Source organism: Penicillium brevicompactum (assembly GCF_028827555.1).
Source record: "Penicillium brevicompactum strain IBT 35665 chromosome Unknown utg000002l_segment0_segment0, whole genome shotgun sequence".
NCBI classification, from domain to species: Eukaryota; Fungi; Ascomycota; class Eurotiomycetes; order Eurotiales; family Aspergillaceae; genus Penicillium; species Penicillium brevicompactum.
Window position 1 is genome coordinate 793,567 of NW_026623205.1, and position 20,295 is coordinate 813,861.

Here is a 20,295-nt window from a genome sequence, read left to right on the forward strand (position 1 = left end):
TATTGTAGGTACTCATGACTGGCTTGAAAGTATAGAGAAGATCTACCGTGGTTTCCACTGTCATCGGTAAAGACAGTTGCTTCGGAGACTTAATATACTCTTGCAGCCAATCGGATTGATTGCGTGGCCCTGGACTCCTGGATAACCGGGATGAACAAAGTATCCGACGAGGACTTTCACGCTTCACGGGCAGGTTAAGTAAGATTTTCGAACTCAACCGAAAAGAATGAATATCACTATATTGGAATCATATTACACTCATGTCCATGTGAAAACAAAGGGGCTAACTATGTCCTTACAGGGTTACAGGGTCCCTCCCTCGGGCTTCAGCTAGGTAACCCGAATTGTACCCCTCTACCAGATATCGACATTGCAATCCAGGAGATTTTCACGGCTTTCCTTCTATGTAAGGCATAGTCAAAAGCATCGTTAGTCACATCTCTTTATACTAGTCAGACTAATTACAACCGAGACACCTGTAGTGTAACATTGAGGCAAAGTCACGCCCTCGGAGATTGCCATGCTGCTAGAACGTCTCTTTCTCTACAGCTCTCGGTGTATACACACACCCCAGTCTCAAATCTATTTTGGTGGTCATAACAGCTGTGAAAATCACAATGGTACCCAGACTTCAAGTGCCGTCCTGATGCGAAAAACATAACATTTGTGGCCTGGCGCACTGCCAAGACCTACTAAATAATGACCAGGGCTTATGCGAAATGAGATAGGGTCCACTAAAACTCATAATTGTACTATTGTGTTCACGCTAAGACTCGCATCCGGGTTAATCTAGCCCCACTAATGTAGATATCTGCGGTAGTGTCGGAATACTAGCTTATGTCTCACATTTCCTTTTCTACACCAAAGCCTCATGTCTACATGGTGGTTTTGGTATTGCTACCGAAGGTGGAAACAAGGGTGTAAAGAAGCTTGTAAGAAAGCTTGTGAGGAATTAATTCTCGTGTTCCGTACAGCATGCCAGTTCCCACCAGCAAGACTAGACCTCGATTGATATCAGCCGTCTTATAGGGTATGGCTTTTCTAAAAGGCAACATGAAAAAAGACAGGAAAAAAGACAGCAAATTTCCCAAGAGTTCAAGGTTCCAAAGTTCCAAAATTGTACTAACACAGGTGGAGATATAGTTTTAGTAGTCTGCCGGTAGGCCAAAAATGGGGACATAAAGAGTGGAAAGGTGAATTTTCTTATGCATAAATACTGTCCATACGCCAAGTCACCTACTTTATTTTTATTTTCTGATCAATAACACAATGCCTTCTATCTACGCCTCAGTCTTCTTGGCCACTGCGCTGGCTCTCAGCGGAGCGCAAGCTTCATCTGAATGCTACCAATCTGTGCATAATTCAACAATGGGATTCTTTAGCGGTGCCGCTTTCGGCTTCAGCTATGAGGTTCAAACCGCCGCTGATTGTATGAAATGGTGTGGCAGTTTGGAAAAGTGTCAAGCATGGCTCTATGTTGGAACAGAGTGTGATCTATATCGTACAGCACCGCTGAGCGTTGCTGAGATCCCCGGTTTCACGCTTGGAGCGTGTGTTTAAAATCCACTTCCGATCGGGGTCTGGGACCGAGCTTGCTGTTGATATCTTTAAACCATTGTCGACTGCCTTCAGCCAGTACTTCTACCGCAACAAGCATCTTCCAACTGGGTTCGCAGTCCTTGTTACAATTCACCTTTGACCTGCAGCTAATGCTATCTCTTTTCTAGTGCTGTGAAATGGGCTCTTACGGAAGGGCCTTTTGGGTGTATCTATAGATACGAGCATGTGTTGAAGACATTAGTCTTATAGGAAATTCCGCATCGAGACAATTGGCTGCACAAGTCGCGAAACTAATCATGTTTATTTACTGCACCATGTCAATGAGTAGATAGAGGACATGAACTGATCAACACCACTCAGTAATATTTGGGCTTTTTTTTTTTTTTTTTTTGGGGGGGAGCTGTAATCCATCAAGCGGAGATACGGCAGGAGTCAGATTTCTAGATCGTAATAATTCGGTGAGCTCGGCGTGTGCGGGCTACGCGGTGGCTTCGGTAGATGCAGTTTCAAGGTTGGTCGGCATGAGCAGTGATGTCAGCATAAGCGGCAAGATCAACATAAGCGGCAAAAGCCTAGATCTTGACATACTAGACAGAAGCCAGTGACCGTACTCTTTAGCGAGGATAATAAAGGTCCACAGAATTAATGAGGATGAATATAGAGGGAGTTACTACAACCTTAGAGCACACATTCACCTGAGAACCTGGACATTCTTCCAAGCTTGGAGCAAAAGGCAGTGGCCATTTGAGAAAGCGGTCAGTCATACAGAATTAGGCAAAATGTTGTGCTTTGTCAGCACGAAGTATCACCGAAACAAATCATGCAACTTCCCTACACCCCACAGGAGGGTGTCCTCCTCCCAAAGCGTTTATGAAGAGCCTCCCGTGGAGCCTTTACCGAGACTAGATGTCTAAGGTCTTATACAATCCACTCCTTTGGCTGATAACCTTGTAATCCCCTCAGGCGTGGCATAGATTATACTGTCGGTAAAATCCGACCTCGACGCCGCTTTGGCAAAATATATTCCCGAGGTTCAGACCCACTTCAGCTTTCATCCAATGCCAGTGTCGCTTTCATCTAGTGAGACTGTCGATCATCGCTTCCATCTTCATTACCATCATTCAAGACCTATCTGATTCTGAAAACATTCGTTGGGTGGAAGAAACTGCCAATTGGCCTCATCTAGTGCCGCTGAGTCTCCAAGGCTGTGAGTGATAGTCTAACTTGCCAAGACTTGCGAATAGAAACAACTCTGGTCAAACCATTCGTGTCAAATACTAACTGACTTTATGACAGCTTACGTGCGCACTTGCTAATCAGACATGTCACCGCGCACTACTGCCAACCGCCGTAAGGCAACTGACAGACCAGTGCGCGCAGGTCGCATCAGCAAGACAAAGAAGGAACAAGCACTCATCAAAGGTATTGATCAGACCTAGTCGCTACGTTGTACGCAATCTGACATCATTTAGTCTCACCCAAGGGCCTGAAACTGGTGGAATCCGAAAATCCCATTGAACAGGTCTGTGGGGCTCCCCCAGCCTGGTCAGAGGTATGTCCCAAGGTAATTGGTACGTTCTGAATTGAACTCAGAGCAAAATGCGTCTCTAGGGCCGACAGCAACTCTGTGATGCAATCCCTTGGTTCCGCTGTACCCAAGGAGCCATGTATCATAGCGAAGGATTCTGCTATGGTTTTCTGATTGACGCCGATGGTGGTACTCGCTCTTATATTGACGAGGAGATCATTGTCACCCGAATGTGAGTCCTATTTACCTGAAGCTGTCTCATGAGTGTGGCATCGGTGCTGATTCAGTCAGCGGTGGATGTTGCACCAAGGATTCCGAGGGCAACCTTGTACTCGAAAAGAACCAAGATCCTGGCACTGCACTGGTCCAAAGTATCATCGGTAGCCAAGAATCAAAGCTTGCAGTCGGTCTGGTGATTGGTACGTACAAATGGACAAGTCAAAAAGCTACTACTCACCTTTATCATAGGGAGCAACAACAAGGTTCTCAACCGCAGGCTTCCACATCGATACAACATCATGGACTGGTTTCGCGTGACCAATGTATGGTTTGAGAAACTCGGTCAAAAGCATTGCGTGAAAGTACGCTTTGAAAAGCTGAATCTCGCAGAAAAGAGTTGGTGGGCTGCCAAGGATTCTCCCCTTCCTTTGCCCCTTCAGCAGCGAAACATTGAGACCAAGCTGGAGAGTATCATGTGCCAAAGCTGCTCCACTGAAAGCCCGCGCATCTACAACGAAGGATGGATGTGTCTCGATCCCAGCTGTGTCGACTTCTGGAGAATCGAAAATGATTCACCTCCAGTCGAACTCACTTTTCACTCTGATTTCTTGAACTTCAGAAGTCCTCCAGACCCAGCAGTCCAGCCATCCTACAGCCTAGTTCCAGATCTCCTGTCCACGCTGGATGAAAACGCAACAGACGTCAGCACATCTCGCATTGCGTGGAAAGGGATCGTCTGCCCGATGTGCTTCAAATGCATTCGACGCACCTTCTGGCAAGGCTGGAAATGCGATGATGACTCGGTCCTCGGCCAAGAAAGCTGTCCGTTCCAAAAGTTCATGAATATGACACCTGTCTCACTGCGTGTTGTGCTTGACCATTTTGAGCTCGCCCCAATCAAGCGCGCCATATTGTTTGATCAGAAGTTCAGCATTCCAGAAATCGACGACATCTCTTTCTTCCCTTACCGAAAGCTGACCTACAACCTCGAGGGTGTTGGCTCCATCACCCACTTTGTATCCAACCGCACAATCAATAGCCGCAAGAATGGTCCGGATGACCTATTCGTCAACCTACAACGTGGCGATCTCGGCCTTAAGCGGTTCCGAATTCAATCTAGTCTGGTTGCCGGTACACTTACTTCTCATTTCGCCGTCAACTACGGAATGCCATACAAATACGTGGTGTCCGTTGACTCCAAGGGTTTTGACGAAGCCCCCGAGGCCATGCTTCGTACTTTGGGTCGTCTGTCATGGGCTACCGAAAAGGCGGTCATGTCATCCGGAGGAACATACCTCCCTCCAAACGAGCTACTCACCCTCGGTTACTTTGAAGAAATGAAGATCGGGGTAAGTCCAATCCTTCATAAGGAATGTAATCATTGCCTAACTGTCAAAGTTTCATGATGATGGCGAGTCCTCATTGGGCCCAAGCATCGCCACTTTTTCCCTCGGCGCGAAAGCAACTATGCTTGTTCGCATGAAGTACAAGTATTTCAACGGTGCAACTCGAAGAGTCGAGTCCAATGCTGTCGGAAATCTGCTTCAAAATGACCCTGTTTTGAAAGACTGCAAGTTTGAAGCCGAGCGCCGTGAGCTCAAAGAGGAGTTTGACGCTGGTGAAATCTCGCAGGAGGATTATGACGATTCTCGACGTGCTCTCTTCAAAGGCCATAAGGGGAAGGAAGCTCCCACTACTATCAAGATGGAACTTCACCACGGTGACTTGGTTGTTATGCATGGTGAGAACTTGCAGAAGTACTACGAGGTTGGTTGTACCCGTGATTATGTTGGACCTCGAGACTAACAGAAATAGCACTCTGTGATCCCCGAAAACAAACTGCGCTTCGCTTTGACTGCCCGGTTTGTGAAGCCGGACCATGTCAATGCGAAAGAGATCAAGAAGGGCGAGTTCTCGCTTACGCCTGATCAAATCTACGATGGAAAATGAGGGCCTTCTTCACTGTGCCATCTCGATGCAGCTATACACCATTATCTTACCCGGTCACCTCATTCTTCCCGAAATATCTATTCGGAAGCTCGCACGAATTATATGAATCCCGAATCTCGGAGGTGATATGGCTACCACTGCCGAGCTGCTCTCAGAGTGTGATATCTTACGTTTTCACGACTTGTATACCCTTTTTGTCGCGCGTTGAGCTCGGAGTTATTGTTATCGCTATATACCCCATCGCTATTTGGGCTGGATGTTTTTTATATTTGATTTTCATTGTTCCAAGGTGACGGTGGAGTGTCAATCCTAAATTTCGCTATCTATTCAACTTTCGAATCCCAGAACTTCAATAATAATATACACTTTCCTACTTATTATACAACTGCAATCATTTGTCCCATACATGATGCCCCTCTCCTTCATGGAAGCGGGATATGGCGGCTTCTGCCTCTAATCCCGAAGTACATGTCGCACTCCGGACTCCAGCAAAGCCTTCGCATACTGTTCATGAAGCCATACGACGAAACCAGGCATTGGAGGCCGATCGGATTTACCCAGGCCTTGGAAAAACAGCGATTTGAATCCAAACTCCACATGACCCTCTTCAGGCTCCAAGCGCACGCTCAATTCAATCAACCCGTCCATCGGTCGGAGCTCGGCTTTTGACACCTTATCTCCGCCGCGGATAAGGATCGAATCGTTGGACTTTCTCAGCACGAGGAACTCGTCGGTTATTATTGTCCCAGGCTGGTAGCTTGATTGGAGAAGCTCGGCGGGGTTCCAGAGTTGTGGGGGCTGTCTGTCAGATCCGAGGGTTCGTTGGATGGCGAATGCTGTTTGAGTTGATTTAATATTCCGTACTCCGTTCTCCGTATTCGATCAATGGATCGTGGAGTCAAGTGACGTACCGGAACCCGCCCAGACCCCTCCGCTGAATCGTTCAATGAGACGCTCGGGGTTCTCCAGGTATGCAGGGTCTATCTGTGAGAACGGAACCTTTCGGATATGCAGGTCATTCACGGTAGGATTGTTGTTGGGATTGTATTTTTGGTGATGTTTGGATTTAAAGATCGGATCTTCGGGAGAGAGCTCAATAGCCTCAATTTGACGCGTCGTATAAAAGAATGTTCCCACCGCCAGTAGTCCGCTGGCGGGGATCAGGCTAAGGACTTTTGTAACTGCCATTGCAGAGTACCACTGTACTCAGGACCTTGGGAATAGGTCCAAAATAATTTATAATCTGTTGAGATGCTTAGGCTATCTAATTAGATCCAGATCGGAAAATTGACGCCCAATCCGGTCGGCTCCGACCCAAATAGGCAAATGGTGGAGCCTCAAGCCGCTTAGTGAGCGGCTGTCGGCGCTTGACATCACAGACTCCGCAGCCTCCGCAAGCACCGAGCGATCTACAGGGCCTTTTTTTTTTTTTTTTTTGCTTTTTTTTCTATGTCTATGAAGAGTCGATCAGATTATGGATTGGATGGGGGCCACGAACTATCCTGCAAACACCCTAGCCTTGAATACAAATGAGTGACGACGCGTTGCGAGCTGTAAGTCAATCTTGGAAGTTGTATCTGCATAGCTAATGGTTTCTTAGTGTGACCTGTGCCACTCCAGAAAGGTACCAAATGTGGTTGCAAGTTGATTCATTAGGCTAATCACATTTTAAAAGGTGCGCTGCGACCGGCAGCTCAATTGTGCAAACTGTGTCGATGCTGGTGTAGAGTGCAGTCGTATCAGGGTTCAAAGATGTCGTCCTCAAGCGTCATCAATGTATGTATTTGCTGATCAAAATGGTGTTCGTTTTTAACGGCCTCGACAGGATTTCTGCCCTGGGAGAACGGGTCTTGAGCTTGGAAAGAACAGTTTCAGAGTATGCGAGATGCCTTTCAACTTTTCCACCTGCGCTCATCGATTGACATCATAACTAGGGGATATGAACATTCAAGTCCGTCCAACACTTCAGCTTCACGTGGAGAAAACTACTCGAAAAAAGGAGACTGGATCAGATCTCCTGTCCAAAAAGCTCCCCTCAGTCTCCCCTCGAGATCTGTGCCATCGGATCAACCACCCACCATGCGGAACAAGCCCGAGCCGTCATACAAGGAGAATTGAACGGAAATGAACGAATGGACCGCGAACGTCAGTCAATCCTCAGATCCGCATTGCAATTTGTGGATGTCATGGCGCAGGGGCGCGGCATATCCGACAAAAGTTCACCCTCGTTAGGCGTGTGCGGTGGAGATCTGCTTGATGAGAATGCTTCTATTGCTCCGTCTCCAGAGCTATTTTACATGCTACTCCCAGGTACTAAGAAAACCGAACATCACCCGATCTGCAGGAATGAGCTAACTCGATCCAAGAACCGACCACGGCCACTGGAACCGGACGGTCAAGTTCCATAAAATGGCCAGATCACATTTCGGACAAAACTTTGGAGAAGATGGCCTCGACTGTTCTCAGTGACCGGGATAAGGACCATGGGCAGGTCTTTTATCAGTATTGTGTCTGTGTCTATGTGAAAGCCATCTTTCACCTATTCCAGAAACCGAGAGCGTATAAGGACCCACGCATGAACGAGCAATTTCTCAGGTCGAAGAAATTGTATGAAGTTTCTGCTTTCCGAGCTCTTAATAGTCTCAACTTTTTGAATGCTCCGACTCTGCCTTTTATACAGTCTCTGATATCTGCGGTATGTCTTTGATACTGTGTTTGCGAGCGACTTTTGGCTGATGAACGCATAGGCATTGTTCATGCAATATCTCGGCAACATGAGCCAGTCCTGGATTCTCAACTCCTACGCCGCTCGTCTCATTGTCGCTTTGGATTATCACGAAGTTCGCAATCCACTAGGAAACTCGGAGCTAGACGAGGAAATTCATAGCGTTGTATACTGGTGCTTTTATCTTGATCGGACTCTCAGCACACTCCTTTATCGACCTCTGTCATTGCCTCAGCCTCGCATCTCACCAACACATCTAATAACAGCTGATCAATCCCTGCCACATATTCCTCTGATCCGCATCTTGTTGGACCTAGCACAGATCCAAGGTGAGCTTTTGGACTGTGGAAAGGCGGGTGATACTCGCCAGATACTTCAGAATCATTCCCGACTACAAGAACGGATGGAGATCATACACTCGAGACTGGAGTCTGTAAGTTGGATGGCTTTCTCGAATATTGTCTTCTTTTGGCTGACTTCGTTTCAAGTCTCGAACTTCAGCGCCTGATCTTGTCTCTAGTGACTGGATCGCGGGCGATTTCTGTTACTACGCCATCTTAGTGGACGTTCTTCGGTCACGCTTGAAATATGCCTTTTCTCCGTTGACGCACAAGGAATGTGTCTCCTATTCCCGCAAATCTCTCAAAGCCCTCCATCATCTTCAGAAGAACCTGGAGCACACGCCGGGTTTTGTTGATCCATATCCCTCATTTTTGACATGGTACGTCGGTTGCTTTCTGTATTTATCTGCTGTGCATGTCTAATATGTCTCCATGCAGGACCGTTCTTCTATATCCCCTGAGTCCATTCTTCGTTCTATTCTGCAACATCATCGGCGAGCTGGACATGGACGATTATAATCTTATTCAGGATATCACACACAGCTTGTCCCAATTCACAGCTAGTCCATATATCGCTAAGTTGCTCAAACTTCTCGACACTTTACAGAGTCTCTGCATGCCCTTGGTCCAAGCCAAAGAGCGCTTGGGTCCACAGGCCAAACTGGCTTCTTTATATCCGGCCATGGCCACGCGACGGGGCCAGTGGCTGACAGGGGATCAATTGCCAATTCGGGACCAGCTGGCGATGCGAGACCAATTGATGTCACAGGATCCTACTTATTCAACAGAGTCGCCATTTGGAGAATCTGGCAACCTTAATTCTCAGCAGTTGCAGACTCCCGAGGAGAGTTATCGTGACGAGGAAATGATGTGGCAATTATTTAATAGTCAACTCTCTCTGGAGTGGTTTGAGTCGGAGCCTTTCTCTTTTCAGGGATATACATAGGGTTAATGCATTTAATGTTTGTTGCATCGTTGGAGATACCAGCTTTGTAACAAGAGTGAGCCAACCTCTACCTTTCGCGCTTAAGGGTCTATATCAGCCTCCTGATCTGGCGTAATAGCGGCTAGATATGGCGTTTATTAGCCGATGAGCCCGAGAATATAACACAGAATGAACATCAACCCATGTGGAATGAATTCCTCTTCTGCATTAGAAGAGAATTGTTTAAGTAAATAAAGGAATAAGACAATTAGCAGTGCATATGTAGTTGTGGATGCAATGGCTGTGGAGCCACTTAGCCTCAGCCTCAGCCTCAGCCTCCAAATGACAAATCGGGCAATCGGTCCAAGCCCTCAGAGGGGCAGAGAAGGATATTTTGGGATTGGAAGACATCTGGGTTGAAAGGCTCTGAAGGAGTGATAGATCCCCTCAAGTGCCAACGGTAAACATCGGAGAATTATCCAGTGGAGGATGGCCAAGAGAGTGTTCGAAGTGCAGGAAGGGTTTAAGTGCAAGATCCCAGCAGGATAAGCATAAAATACGATCAGGTAGACACGAGAAAGTAGAGGTACTTAGCCTTGGCGGTGGGGAATAGGCGGGAAACAAGTCCCTGGTACCTCGACTAGCGTGGGATGGAGCTGATCCCAACTTCCTCTCCAACTCCTTTCTACTCCGTCCACCTCCACATTCTCCCATTTACAACGTTTTGTTCAGCGGGGACATGCCCAGAGGACCTTTTCGGTAGCGTGTCACCGGCCCGCGTGGCCCCTCATTCGATTCGACACTTCACCCCTCGAAATTGGGTCTCGCAAACCACTCTCTGTCCAGTGGGCGCACACCTTGAGTCAACACTGGATTTCTCTCCGCAGCCATGGCACAGTATCCAAATGGCCAGGCATACTATGCCCAACACGCGAACCCTCCGCCGTCCAGCCAACCTCCCTCCGGCCGCTATGAGAGTTATGCCTCCCAGGGTAATCCCGTGCCAGATCAGCACTTACCTCGTCGGATGCCCAGTTACAATGCTGGAGATGACTCTGGGTTCTTCAACCCTGCCCACACCCAGAATTTGAGAGCGACCGGAGGAAACGCGCAGCAACCAGGACAGTACTCGACACAGGGTGGAAGCTATGGGGGCGCTGGAACAGGGGACTACAACGTTGCGCACGGGAATTTCGATGAGGACCGCGATTCACGATATTCACACACAGACGCAATGTCGCGCATGTCGCCCACCAGAGCCTCCTCGCACGCCTCCTCCGTATCGTACCAACACCAGTATTCAGGAGGAACAGCCCAGCCCGCCTACAACCCTCAGCAGTACGGCCTCCCGCACACCCAGTCGCAGCCAGTCCTCTCCTACAACTCGACGTATAATAGCTCCAACCATACGACTTACGCAGCTCCAACCTCCGGCCACCAACCATACAACCCGGCAGCCTACCAATCCACAACGGTCTCAGGCATGAGCTCTCCAGTCCTCGCACGAAGGCAGAGTGCAGCTTCCAGTTACGGCCAGACACCACCAACTCCATCCTCCTATGGCTTCTCTCAGCCACCACCTCTTCCACCACCGAGGGGCCCCGATCACCCGTATGGAGTACGCCCGGCTGCGTACCAACCCATGTCACCGAACCCCTCCCCTCCTATATCCCTTCGAATTCTCCAAGCACGGCCCACATGCCCCCGCCCTCGTCGCGCTCGTATTACAATAACTCACAAGGGGCGGCATATGATTTGCCTTCCCCCCAATACAACTCGGGAGTTTCCAGCAGTTCGTACGAAGAACAGCCTCCGACACCGCCAGTCCACCAGACCCAAACCAATGGCCTGTATTCCAGGCAGCCAAGTGTTTCTCACGCAGGGCCAGGGCGATCTCTACCGAGCCCCCCAGGACAGTCAGAACTACCAATCCTGCCGCCAAGACGTACGGACACATTGACCCGACACCCGCAATCGCGACCGCTACCAGGTCCACCGGTTGAGGAAATGGCTACGAACGGCCATGAATTGCCGACAGATGCTCCTATGGCATACGACGACGTGATGAGACAGGATGAGATCGCAGCACTAAACACCCAGAATTTCGCCCGGCGCCACAGTTCCAGAGCATCTCACGCTAGCTCCGCTTCGCGCGTGCGCTTGTCTCCCGATGAGCAGCACACTCATACCAACGGAAGCATGGATACAGGGACGGGTCATTATGTGAATTACGGCGCCCACAGTGACGACAATGATGCTGAAATTGCATTTGGGCTGGCTATGCTGAAGGAAGACGAAGCCCGGGATGCTCGTGAGCAAGAGCTTCAGCGGCAGCGCACTGAAGGGCGGATGCGAAGTGGGACTAATGCTTCAGTACTCTCCCGCGGATCCAACATTTCGCCAAGAGAGAACTCACCCAATCCTGGTTCTCATGGCGATAGCGATTTCATCGCTCATGATCTCGCGCTGTATGAGGGAGGCTATCAGGCAAATCTTCACTACGGCGACGAACCAGTGTATGGCCATGAAGACTATGCTGATCCTGCAGCGGGAACCAGGTTTGCAGGTACATCTGGCTCATTCAGAAGCTCCAATGTGTCTCCCGACGAGCGCGGAGATTACTTTGACGAATACGAACACCCAGCCATCGCATATGAATATGCAAACCGACTTCATCATTTGCCGCCCGATGCCAGGGTAGACGCTGGTGGTACAGGCGGACTTTCCGCGCCTGACGCCTATTCTCGACGGATGAGCTTTGATTATGGCGACGAAGGAGAGACGCCATACAACCAGCCCCACTCAGGAGATCTATCTGACGACGAGAGCCCTCACCGGGCTGCACACGAAGACCTCTTCTTCCACCCAGGGATGCGCCCATTGCCACCAGCACCCGTTGATCCTGCTGGTAATGCTGATCTTGTATCTCACCTGATGCCCGCCGGCACATACACCCACCACCAGGAGGATGACCAGGAGACTTATTCACAGTATAGCAACCCCTCCTTGCAGCCGAACACTGATCCTTACGGGGATGTGTTGCTGAGCCCCTCCCAAGTGCCGCGGTCGTCATCCTTGTCGACCCCTATTGGGCCTCGTGCTGATGCGCCTATCAGGTCAAAGACCGACGCGGACCGCCTCAGATATAGACAGCAGCAACAGGAGCTCCTTTTGAAACTCAAACAGAAGGATCTACCTCTTATAGACCCGGCGGCGGCAGCAGCTGTCACCTTGGATCTGCCAAGTATCCCGGCTAGCCGGCGCAAGAAGTTCCACCCTGCGAAACTCTCGTCTGAGCAATTCAAGAAATGCAGCGAGCCGTGGGCTCTGAGTTCCCTGCTGTCCTGGATTCGAGATTTGAGCGAGGACGAAACAGATCTCAGAGAGCAAGCCATTGCTGATGCTATAGTTGCATTGTTCACTCACAAAGTTCCTACCATGAACATTGCGGATGCAGAAACGTTGGCAGCCCGCGTGGTCAGCGGCATGCTTGAGGAGGGCGCCCTCGTCAAAGAAGAAGAATGGGTCAAATTTGGTTCTGGAACTCTCTCGGGCGTTTTGTTCCAGATCACTGGAACGGGATGTTACTCCGCTAAGCTGCATTTGCAAGAGATGCATATTGAAGACACCGACAGCTTTGGCCGATGCTACTCCCATCATTGCATGCGAACCTTGAAGAAGGTCAACCTCAAGGCGCAGATGATGGCACCGCAGAAGAAAATTGAGGACTGGGTGACTTTCTACAAGGTGCCCAAAGAGTTATGGGAGTCTCATCCGAAAAAGGAGATTGATCGCCAGAACAATTTGCATGAGATCGTCACCACGGAAGATTCTTATATTGGGCAACTCGATGTGCTCCGGGAACTTTATCGCGACCAACTGGCTGGAATGAACCCTCCGATTATCCCAGCGAAACGCCTGCCCAAATTCCTGATGGATGTGTTTGGCAAGGTCGACGCTGTGAAAAAGGTCAATGAGGATTTCCTGCTGGCGCAGCTCAAGTACCGCCAGAAAGAACAGGGTCCATTCATCACTGGATTCAGTGACATCTTCAGAGAATGGATTCGGAAGGCGAAGAATGTGTACATTGACTACGCTGCAACCTTCCCTACCGCCAACTATCTTGTTCGCAAAGAGTCGGAGCGCAACCCGCATTTCAAGCAATTCCTCAACCAGGCGCGGGAGCACAAGATGTCCAGCCGACTAAGTTGGGATACTTTCCTTAAGGCTCCGATCACAAGAATTCAGCGATACACGCTTTTGCTGGCGACGGTTCACAAGAACATGGTCAAGGACTCAGAAGAAAAGACCAATGTTGCACAGGCCATCGAAGAGATCAAGGTTGTCGCGTTGGAATGTGACAACAAGGTGGGAGAGATGAATAAGAAGGCTGATCTGATGGAGCTGGCTGCTAAGCTACAGCTGAGACCTGATATGAAGAAGGAGGTTGAACTCAACCTTGAACACTTGGGTCGACAAATCATTCACCGAGGTGAGCTGCAGCGTCCTGGAACACGCACCCGATTCCTCGTCGAGACACACGCCATCTTGTTTGATCACTACTTGGTGCTTGCCAAAACATTCACAATGCGAGACCGGGCCGTCAAGTACGAGAGATACGATGTGTCCAAGTTGCCTATTCCCATGGATCTGTTGGGACTGGAAAGCACAGATGATGACCCCGTGGTCAAGTCATCTGTCCGTGGTGTTTCAACCGTGACACCCTCGCAAGCTGGTACTGTCAGTCCTTTGACACATACTGGATCCGGTGCTTCTGTTGGAAACGCTGCCATTGACAACTCGCGGGACGATAAGATACTGTATCCCTTCAGGATCAAGCATTTGGGCAAAACCGGAACCTACACCCTCTATGCTTTCTCGGCTCAAAATCGCATGGAATGGTGCCAAAAGATCATCGAAGCGAAGACGAAGCATGCCGCTGCTCTTTTCTCGCAGAATGCGGAGCCCTTCCGACTGCGCGTTCTCGCAGATACTGCATTTGCGTACTCTGATCACACACCTGGCTCCAAGAGTGTCACCATTAAGGGTACGCCGCTGCACCGCGCAATCAAGGAAGTTGAGAAGCGGTACGAAGCGTCTGGTCCTCGTCCACCCCCGGTTTGTAGGACTGGAGTCAACTGCGCCACAGTTTTCCAGCAGCCTGCTGGCCGCATGATGTGTGCCATTGGAACAGAGTATGGAGTGTACATGTCAGAGCTTAGCAACCCCCGGGGTTGGTACAGAGCTATTCCCATCATGCGAGTCACCCAGCTTGCCGTCTTTGAGGATTTCAACCTTCTTCTTTTGATCGCTGATAGATCCTTGATCGCTTATCACCTTGACGTTGTCTGTCCTGCCAATGGAAGTGGCTCTCAATCCTCTCAAGATTCTGCCCGCCGTGCTCCCCAGAAGCTGTCTGGCAATCGTGAAGTGGGCTTCTTTGCCGCTGGACGCCTAAAAGATAGGTATTTGGTTCTATACAAAAAACGTGACGGACTTTCTTCCACATTCAAGGTAAGCTGCTCCACAATCTGGACCGAACCAAATCCTCACTGTTGCAGGTCCTCGAGCCAGTCCTCCAAAAGTCATCATCCAACAAAACACGTCTCTTCAAACGCTCCCAAACGGAGTTCTTCCGTGAATATGACGATTTCTACATCCCTGCAGAAACCTACCGCATCAACATGTTCCATTCTTCTCTCGCAATCTCAACCCAAAAAGGAATTGAAGTCCTCACTCTCGACAAGAAGCATTCCTGGTCCGTCCCCGACTTCAGCGCAAACGAATCCGACGCACAAGACACCCTGCAAAGCATCGCGAACCGCATCACCGGCCTCAAACCCCTCGGAATGTTCCGCATCTCCGAAAGCGAGTTCTTGGTCGCCTACCAGCAATGCGCAGTCTACGTCAACAAGCACGGCGACGTCTCTCGCAGCGTCGTCATGGAGTTCGTGGGTAGCGCGCACACAGCTTGTCTATATGGCAAATTCCTGATTCTCTTCAACGACGACTTCGTCGAAGTTCGCAACGCAATGAACGGTCGTCTGCGCCAGGTCATCCCTGGCCACAACGTCGTTTGCATTGATGACGGAAGTAAAATGCCCGGCTCGCTGTACGGCAATGCCCAGGCCAATACCGGTGGCTCAGGTCTTACGAGTGGCTTCTCTGGTGCCAGTAATGGCTTCTCTGGTCCGACGGGCAATACCGTCAAGATCTGCATGCAGCACCCGGAGTACGAGCGTAGCCAGCTTGTTTTGGAATTGGTTGAGAATGAGGGCCAGAAGGACTGAATGTTCTACTTCTGGTTGCTCTTCCGTTTCATGCCTTTTATCTTCTGCCCATCTCTTCCTCTCAACACTTGTTCTTTTTTTTTTTTTTTCTTTTTTTTTGCACATCTATGGACTTCTCATGTTCTGGATCTCACGCCTGTTTACTTTATACCCTTTTTACCTCCCTCTTCTGCTTCATCGTCACCTCATACCCTACCGCTTCTAGTCGATTTTTGATGATGATGATGATAGCTTTCATCTTTTTGGGCAGGCTAGTCCTGCTTGATCATGATGCTGTACATAGAAAACATTGCATCCGAAATTGGAGATTCACCGAGTCATCCCTTTCCATGAGCAATGGCCTCTTGTTTTACGATTTAAGGTGGTGGCATATGTCAATACACACGAAGTTTCTACGTTTCAAACATCGCAATCCAAGGCAGGTTGTTTACCTGGTTTGGTATGTAGTGCGCATTTTCATGAAAGCTGGTTCTCTGTAGGACTATCTAGAAACTGTATGAAATCCAAACAGGTATGCAAAACAGGAGGTGAAACATCCTACCATTTGTAATACAAGTTGATGACAATCCTCAGGGATTATTTAAAAAAACAAAGATGGCAAACCATATATGAAACTCCTGGCTGGAGACATGGCCCGGGTTCTCATGATTCGAATTCCACAACCTTGCTGATAACATCACCTTCACGGTCCGTAGGCTTTGAGGCCGAAGCCTTACGAGAGGGATTCTCGGTAACATCCTTTCCATCCAGGAGTGAGGTTCTCTCTTCCTTGCCGCCATCGAGGACCTCGGCGCCTTCGAGGAGATCACGATCAGCGTCTCGGACGACGCTCCGACGCTCCGTATCAGCACTGTAAGCGCCAGCGCCCCAGCTGGAGATACCGCCTGCCATGACGTTTGATTCACGGCGTGGGTAATCGTCTTCGTCATCTTCGTCCTCGTCCTCGTCGCGATGGTTGCCGAGGGCGTTGCGCTCGAGATCGCGCTGTGCCTCGTCCATTCGCTTCTTGACTTCGGCGGCCATGCGGATTCCGTCGGTGACGATGTTGTCGAGGACGCCGCGGAGTCCTTTTCCTGGTGGCACGATACCGCCTGAGGCGCCGGCTACGGGGGCTGAGGCTGTTGAGCTGGAGCGGATGCTGCCAATGTTGGAGAAGGTGGTGAGGTTTGAGGACATTGTTGATGAGGCGGCTAGAGCTGCTGGGTGGGGGTGGTCGGAGAGGTGGAAGGATTGGGGGAAGTATGATTCGAAGAATTGTTCGAGGAGTTCGTCGGCTAGGACGACCATGCGGAAAGTAGGGAGTGTGATGTGGAGAGGGTTGTTGGGGTCCAAGGCTGGGTTTGCAGACTCGGATGTGGAGGGGTTGTCGTCGTGGGTGTTTGATTTGGACTGGGGTGCTTGGTTTGATGTCGATTCTGTGGGCTTCGAGTCTCCTTCGACATCAATGAGATCTTCTTCCTCATCATCGCCAATGGCGAATGCGTCTAGCTGCGCGGTTGCCTCCTCGGTGGCATCGGGCTTCGCAGACTTCAGGTTCTCAGGGTGGCTAGGGTCGGCATATTCGAAGCAGCGGCGAATGAATGCACTGACACTGCCCAAGAACTTCTCATCTGTCGTGAGTGAGTTCTCGCCATGATCGCGATCTGCAGGGGCATTCAAGTTCTCCACAGATGGGGTGGCCGTGATTGTGCCCTCAAATCCTCGCCTGGAGAGGAACAAGAGTGCCTCGGAAATTTTGAGAATCCCTTCGCGGTCAACTTGGCCATTCCCGTTGTCATCGTATAGGTCGAAGAAGTAATTGATGTTGTTCATGATGTCAGGTGAGCCCTTGAGTCGAGCCAAGCCATTCACCACACTTTGGAGATTGAGTCCTTCCTCGGGATCGGTAGCCCACTTGCGGTAAAGACGTTGCATAAATTCATGATCAGCTGGCTGTCGGCGGTTTGCCCACAGTGCGGATTGACCTGCCGATCCTTTCCTGGAGGGCCCAGGAGAATCAGCAACTGCCCATTTGGATGTGGCAGCTAGGAATTCCCTGAACGCATCGTAGTCCATGTGCGTGGGACTTGGTCCAAGACCGACGCGGCCAACCTGTCTATCCGCAGGAGGCGCGAGAATAGAAAGACGCTCAGACTTTTTCCTCTCTTGGCGTCTCTTCTCTTCCTCGAGAACTCTCTGGTGCTGCTGCCATTGGTATAAAGTCTCATAGAACCGGTCGTAGATGGTGCCCAGATCATCCACGCTCAGGCGCTTACTTTCGGGTCCAAGGTTGCGGATCGAAGTGCGCTTTGCGAAAGTTTCGATATTCTCCAGCACGGCACCCTTGTGCTTTTCACGTGTTTCGGTGATAGTGCTGTGTGTGATGCCCGAGAATTCCTTGAAAGCTACAACCATCAATTCTTGGAACCTGGTGATAGCTCGCAGCTTGGGGTTTTCTGATCTTGGGTGGGCAGATTCGTCTAATCGTGAGAAGTATGACTTCAAAACAGAGATGAAAGACCCGTCGTCTGAGGTCTCCAGAAGTTCTTCGCCGTTGACTCGGAGAATGGCAAGACCAACCTGGAAAAGCACTTTAGGGCCTTCCAAGAAGAAAACGTCCAGAACACGGAAAGCAAAGACGAGTGGCATGGAGTTGATGTAGAGGGAAAGGAACCAGGGCAATGAAACAACTGAAAGTTGTACGTCCGATTTGGTGAGATGTTCCCAAAGAACTGGCATTGTCCTTTCGACCAACGACTCGAACACCTTCTGATCAAGCAGGGTGCCGTACATTGTCGTCGAATAGTAGCCAGGTAAAAGGCGGTCACATAGAACGGAAAGAATAGAGAAGGCCTGGGCCTCCGACATATATCTAATAAAGTTAGCAATCATCCTTGACCAGCATGTGTCATCCGGGGCGAATTTACATTAACAATGCGGCAACCACGATGTTCATAGCCTGACAGTAGCCGATCTCAGGGTCAATCCAACTGTACGCAGTGAGGACTCGTCGAAGGCGCCCAATGCCCTCCTCGCTCTGGAACCCAGGGTACTCCGGTAGACTGCGGTTCAAATCCTTTTCAATCTCATCAATAGCCAGAGACTCTTGCCCCTCGAATTTGGCCAATGTCTGTTGATACAACTGGGGAGCTCTTAGACGGAGAAACAAGGAGCCAGATGTGAGTTCCCAGATCTCTCCTCGCAGCCGATTGGGTAAACCAACCCTAATCAGCTTGTGGAAAGTTGGTTGACGGACTAGAGTAGCATTGCGACCATTTTCTTTCGCGTGTTAGTTGATAGCCTCGCATAAAATCGGACATTTTGACCGCACACACCTCTGAAATATTCGCCCCAAAGTCTCATCTTGCTGCGATCACGAAGCTTTCGTGCATCACCGGGATAGCGGAATATGAGACCGAGGCCCGCATCAGGGGGTTGACGCCCGTCACCTTCAATCCCTTCCAGTCCCTTCCCCTTTGCGCCTGAGAGCAAATATTCCGAATAACAATCAGCGACCACAGTCCGAAGGTTTTCCACCTCCTTCATTCCTTCCCGCAGGCCTTTCTTGAGGGTGTCGCAGAATCGCTCGCAAGCTTGTCTGCTACCGACAAGCTGTAAAATGAGGCGCTGAGGGGCCAGATTGGCTTCTTGTTGCTTGTTTAAAAGGCCGTTCCACGTCGTAAGCGCCAGGGAGAATACATGGCTAGCGCTATGGAGACGCTCCACGCGCCTGATGCTCGATAACGGGAGAATGAATCCATTTCCCGATGGCCCAGTCCCATGCGTCTGGCCGGTCCATGTGGTTGACGCGCTGGCTGTCGCGGATGGAACGAAACTGGTCGGTTGGGTTGAAAAGCAGATGAATCGCTCACTTAGGTGAAGCCGCCCGGTATATGTATTCCCCGCGCGGTCGGCTTTGCGGGAGCCATCCGCTTGGTTTGCAGGTGAGTTGGGGAGCGGAAGGACAAGGTCCGCGGTTATCTCTTGGAGAGGGTTCTGGGAATCAGGGAGGCGGAACTGTTGGCGGAACAGTGATGCCTTGGAGGGATTGTCGTCGGAGGAAGAAAGAGTGGGGATGTTGAAGTTCGCCGGGTCAATCAGGCTCTGAGCCTTCTGGACGAAAGATGACCACGGTATCATGGTGGGAATGTGTATGGTGGCGCGTTCGGTGGGAGTGTTCCTGGAACTGATAACCGATGATGTCGGGACCGGAGCTAGAGCTGGGGAACCTGATTGCGGCGGAACCGGGCTAGGAGTATGAAAAGAAGCCCGTGCGGAGTTGTAGTTCAAGACTCAGGAGCATCGTACACATCAGATCATTGGCCGAGGACTAGGCCTGCAGAACGAGAGGATCGAGTGTGTTGTTGTTTGATAAGAGGGGGCATCGTCACGGCCTTCGACCTGCACGTGACTGCCGTCAGCCTTAAAGAGAGCTTGGCACTCGGAGTTCAACGTCTTTGCAGGAGATACTTAGATGCTTCAATGTCATTAACTATTGGCAGGCTTATGGCACTCATTCTACAGGCCTTACGAGTAACATTCAAGGAGCCAAACCCAGCCTTCTACAGTAAAATTCTTACGTTATCAAGTCTATATCCTGTATACTATTCTACATTCTACAATGAGAGTTGTTGATGCTCGTTATACTACATACTACAGTCTACAGTCTACCAAGAAGCGGGATTTGGAATAATGGATTGATGAGACTAAACCAACAAAAAGACGCTCGACAAAATGGACATGGGAATAAAACAAGTACAAGACAAAATACAAGACAA

The 20,295-nt window shown here is 50.0% G+C and overlaps 6 protein-coding genes across 6 annotated transcripts; 4 read left to right on the forward strand and 2 right to left on the reverse strand.

Annotated features, from left to right (window-relative positions):
* Nucleotides 1-1,269: 1,269 nt before the first annotated feature.
* On the forward strand, nucleotides 1,270-1,560 carry N7506_003092 (uncharacterized protein; the record flags this gene model as incomplete). Its single annotated transcript, XM_056952387.1, has 1 exon — nucleotides 1,270-1,560. One exon carries the CDS (start codon nucleotides 1,270-1,272, stop codon nucleotides 1,558-1,560), a length of 291 nt encoding a protein of 96 aa, XP_056814079.1.
* Nucleotides 1,561-2,882: 1,322 nt separating this feature from the next.
* On the forward strand, nucleotides 2,883-5,257 carry N7506_003093 (uncharacterized protein; the record flags this gene model as incomplete). Its single annotated transcript, XM_056952388.1, has 7 exons — nucleotides 2,883-2,982; nucleotides 3,033-3,112; nucleotides 3,172-3,320; nucleotides 3,380-3,507; nucleotides 3,557-4,656; nucleotides 4,706-5,074; nucleotides 5,123-5,257. 7 exons carry the CDS (start codon nucleotides 2,883-2,885, stop codon nucleotides 5,255-5,257), a joined length of 2,061 nt encoding a protein of 686 aa, XP_056814080.1.
* Nucleotides 5,258-5,710: 453 nt separating this feature from the next.
* Nucleotides 5,711-6,445, reverse strand: N7506_003094 (uncharacterized protein; the record flags this gene model as incomplete). Its single annotated transcript, XM_056952389.1, has 2 exons — nucleotides 5,711-6,093; nucleotides 6,169-6,445. The coding sequence occupies 2 exons, from the start codon at nucleotides 6,443-6,445 to the stop codon at nucleotides 5,711-5,713; spliced, it is 660 nt and encodes a 219-aa protein (XP_056814081.1).
* A 564-nt stretch (nucleotides 6,446-7,009) lies between these two features.
* On the forward strand, nucleotides 7,010-9,269 carry N7506_003095 (fungal specific transcription factor domain-containing protein; the record flags this gene model as incomplete). The annotated part of the gene is made up of 7 exons (XM_056952390.1): nucleotides 7,010-7,033; nucleotides 7,083-7,133; nucleotides 7,210-7,567; nucleotides 7,624-7,952; nucleotides 8,005-8,415; nucleotides 8,471-8,703; nucleotides 8,762-9,269. 7 exons carry the CDS (start codon nucleotides 7,010-7,012, stop codon nucleotides 9,267-9,269), a joined length of 1,914 nt encoding a protein of 637 aa, XP_056814082.1.
* An 868-nt stretch (nucleotides 9,270-10,137) lies between these two features.
* On the forward strand, nucleotides 10,138-15,538 carry N7506_003096 (putative Rho guanyl nucleotide exchange factor; the record flags this gene model as incomplete). Its single annotated transcript, XM_056952391.1, has 3 exons — nucleotides 10,138-10,637; nucleotides 10,706-14,762; nucleotides 14,810-15,538. 3 exons carry the CDS (start codon nucleotides 10,138-10,140, stop codon nucleotides 15,536-15,538), a joined length of 5,286 nt encoding a protein of 1,761 aa, XP_056814083.1.
* Nucleotides 15,539-16,180: 642 nt separating this feature from the next.
* N7506_003097 (GTPase-activating protein) lies at nucleotides 16,181-19,657 on the reverse strand (the record flags this gene model as incomplete). Its single annotated transcript, XM_056952392.1, has 3 exons — nucleotides 16,181-18,389; nucleotides 18,445-18,796; nucleotides 18,853-19,657. The coding sequence occupies 3 exons, from the start codon at nucleotides 19,655-19,657 to the stop codon at nucleotides 16,181-16,183; spliced, it is 3,366 nt and encodes a 1,121-aa protein (XP_056814084.1).
* Between the last annotated feature and the right edge of the window lie 638 nt (nucleotides 19,658-20,295).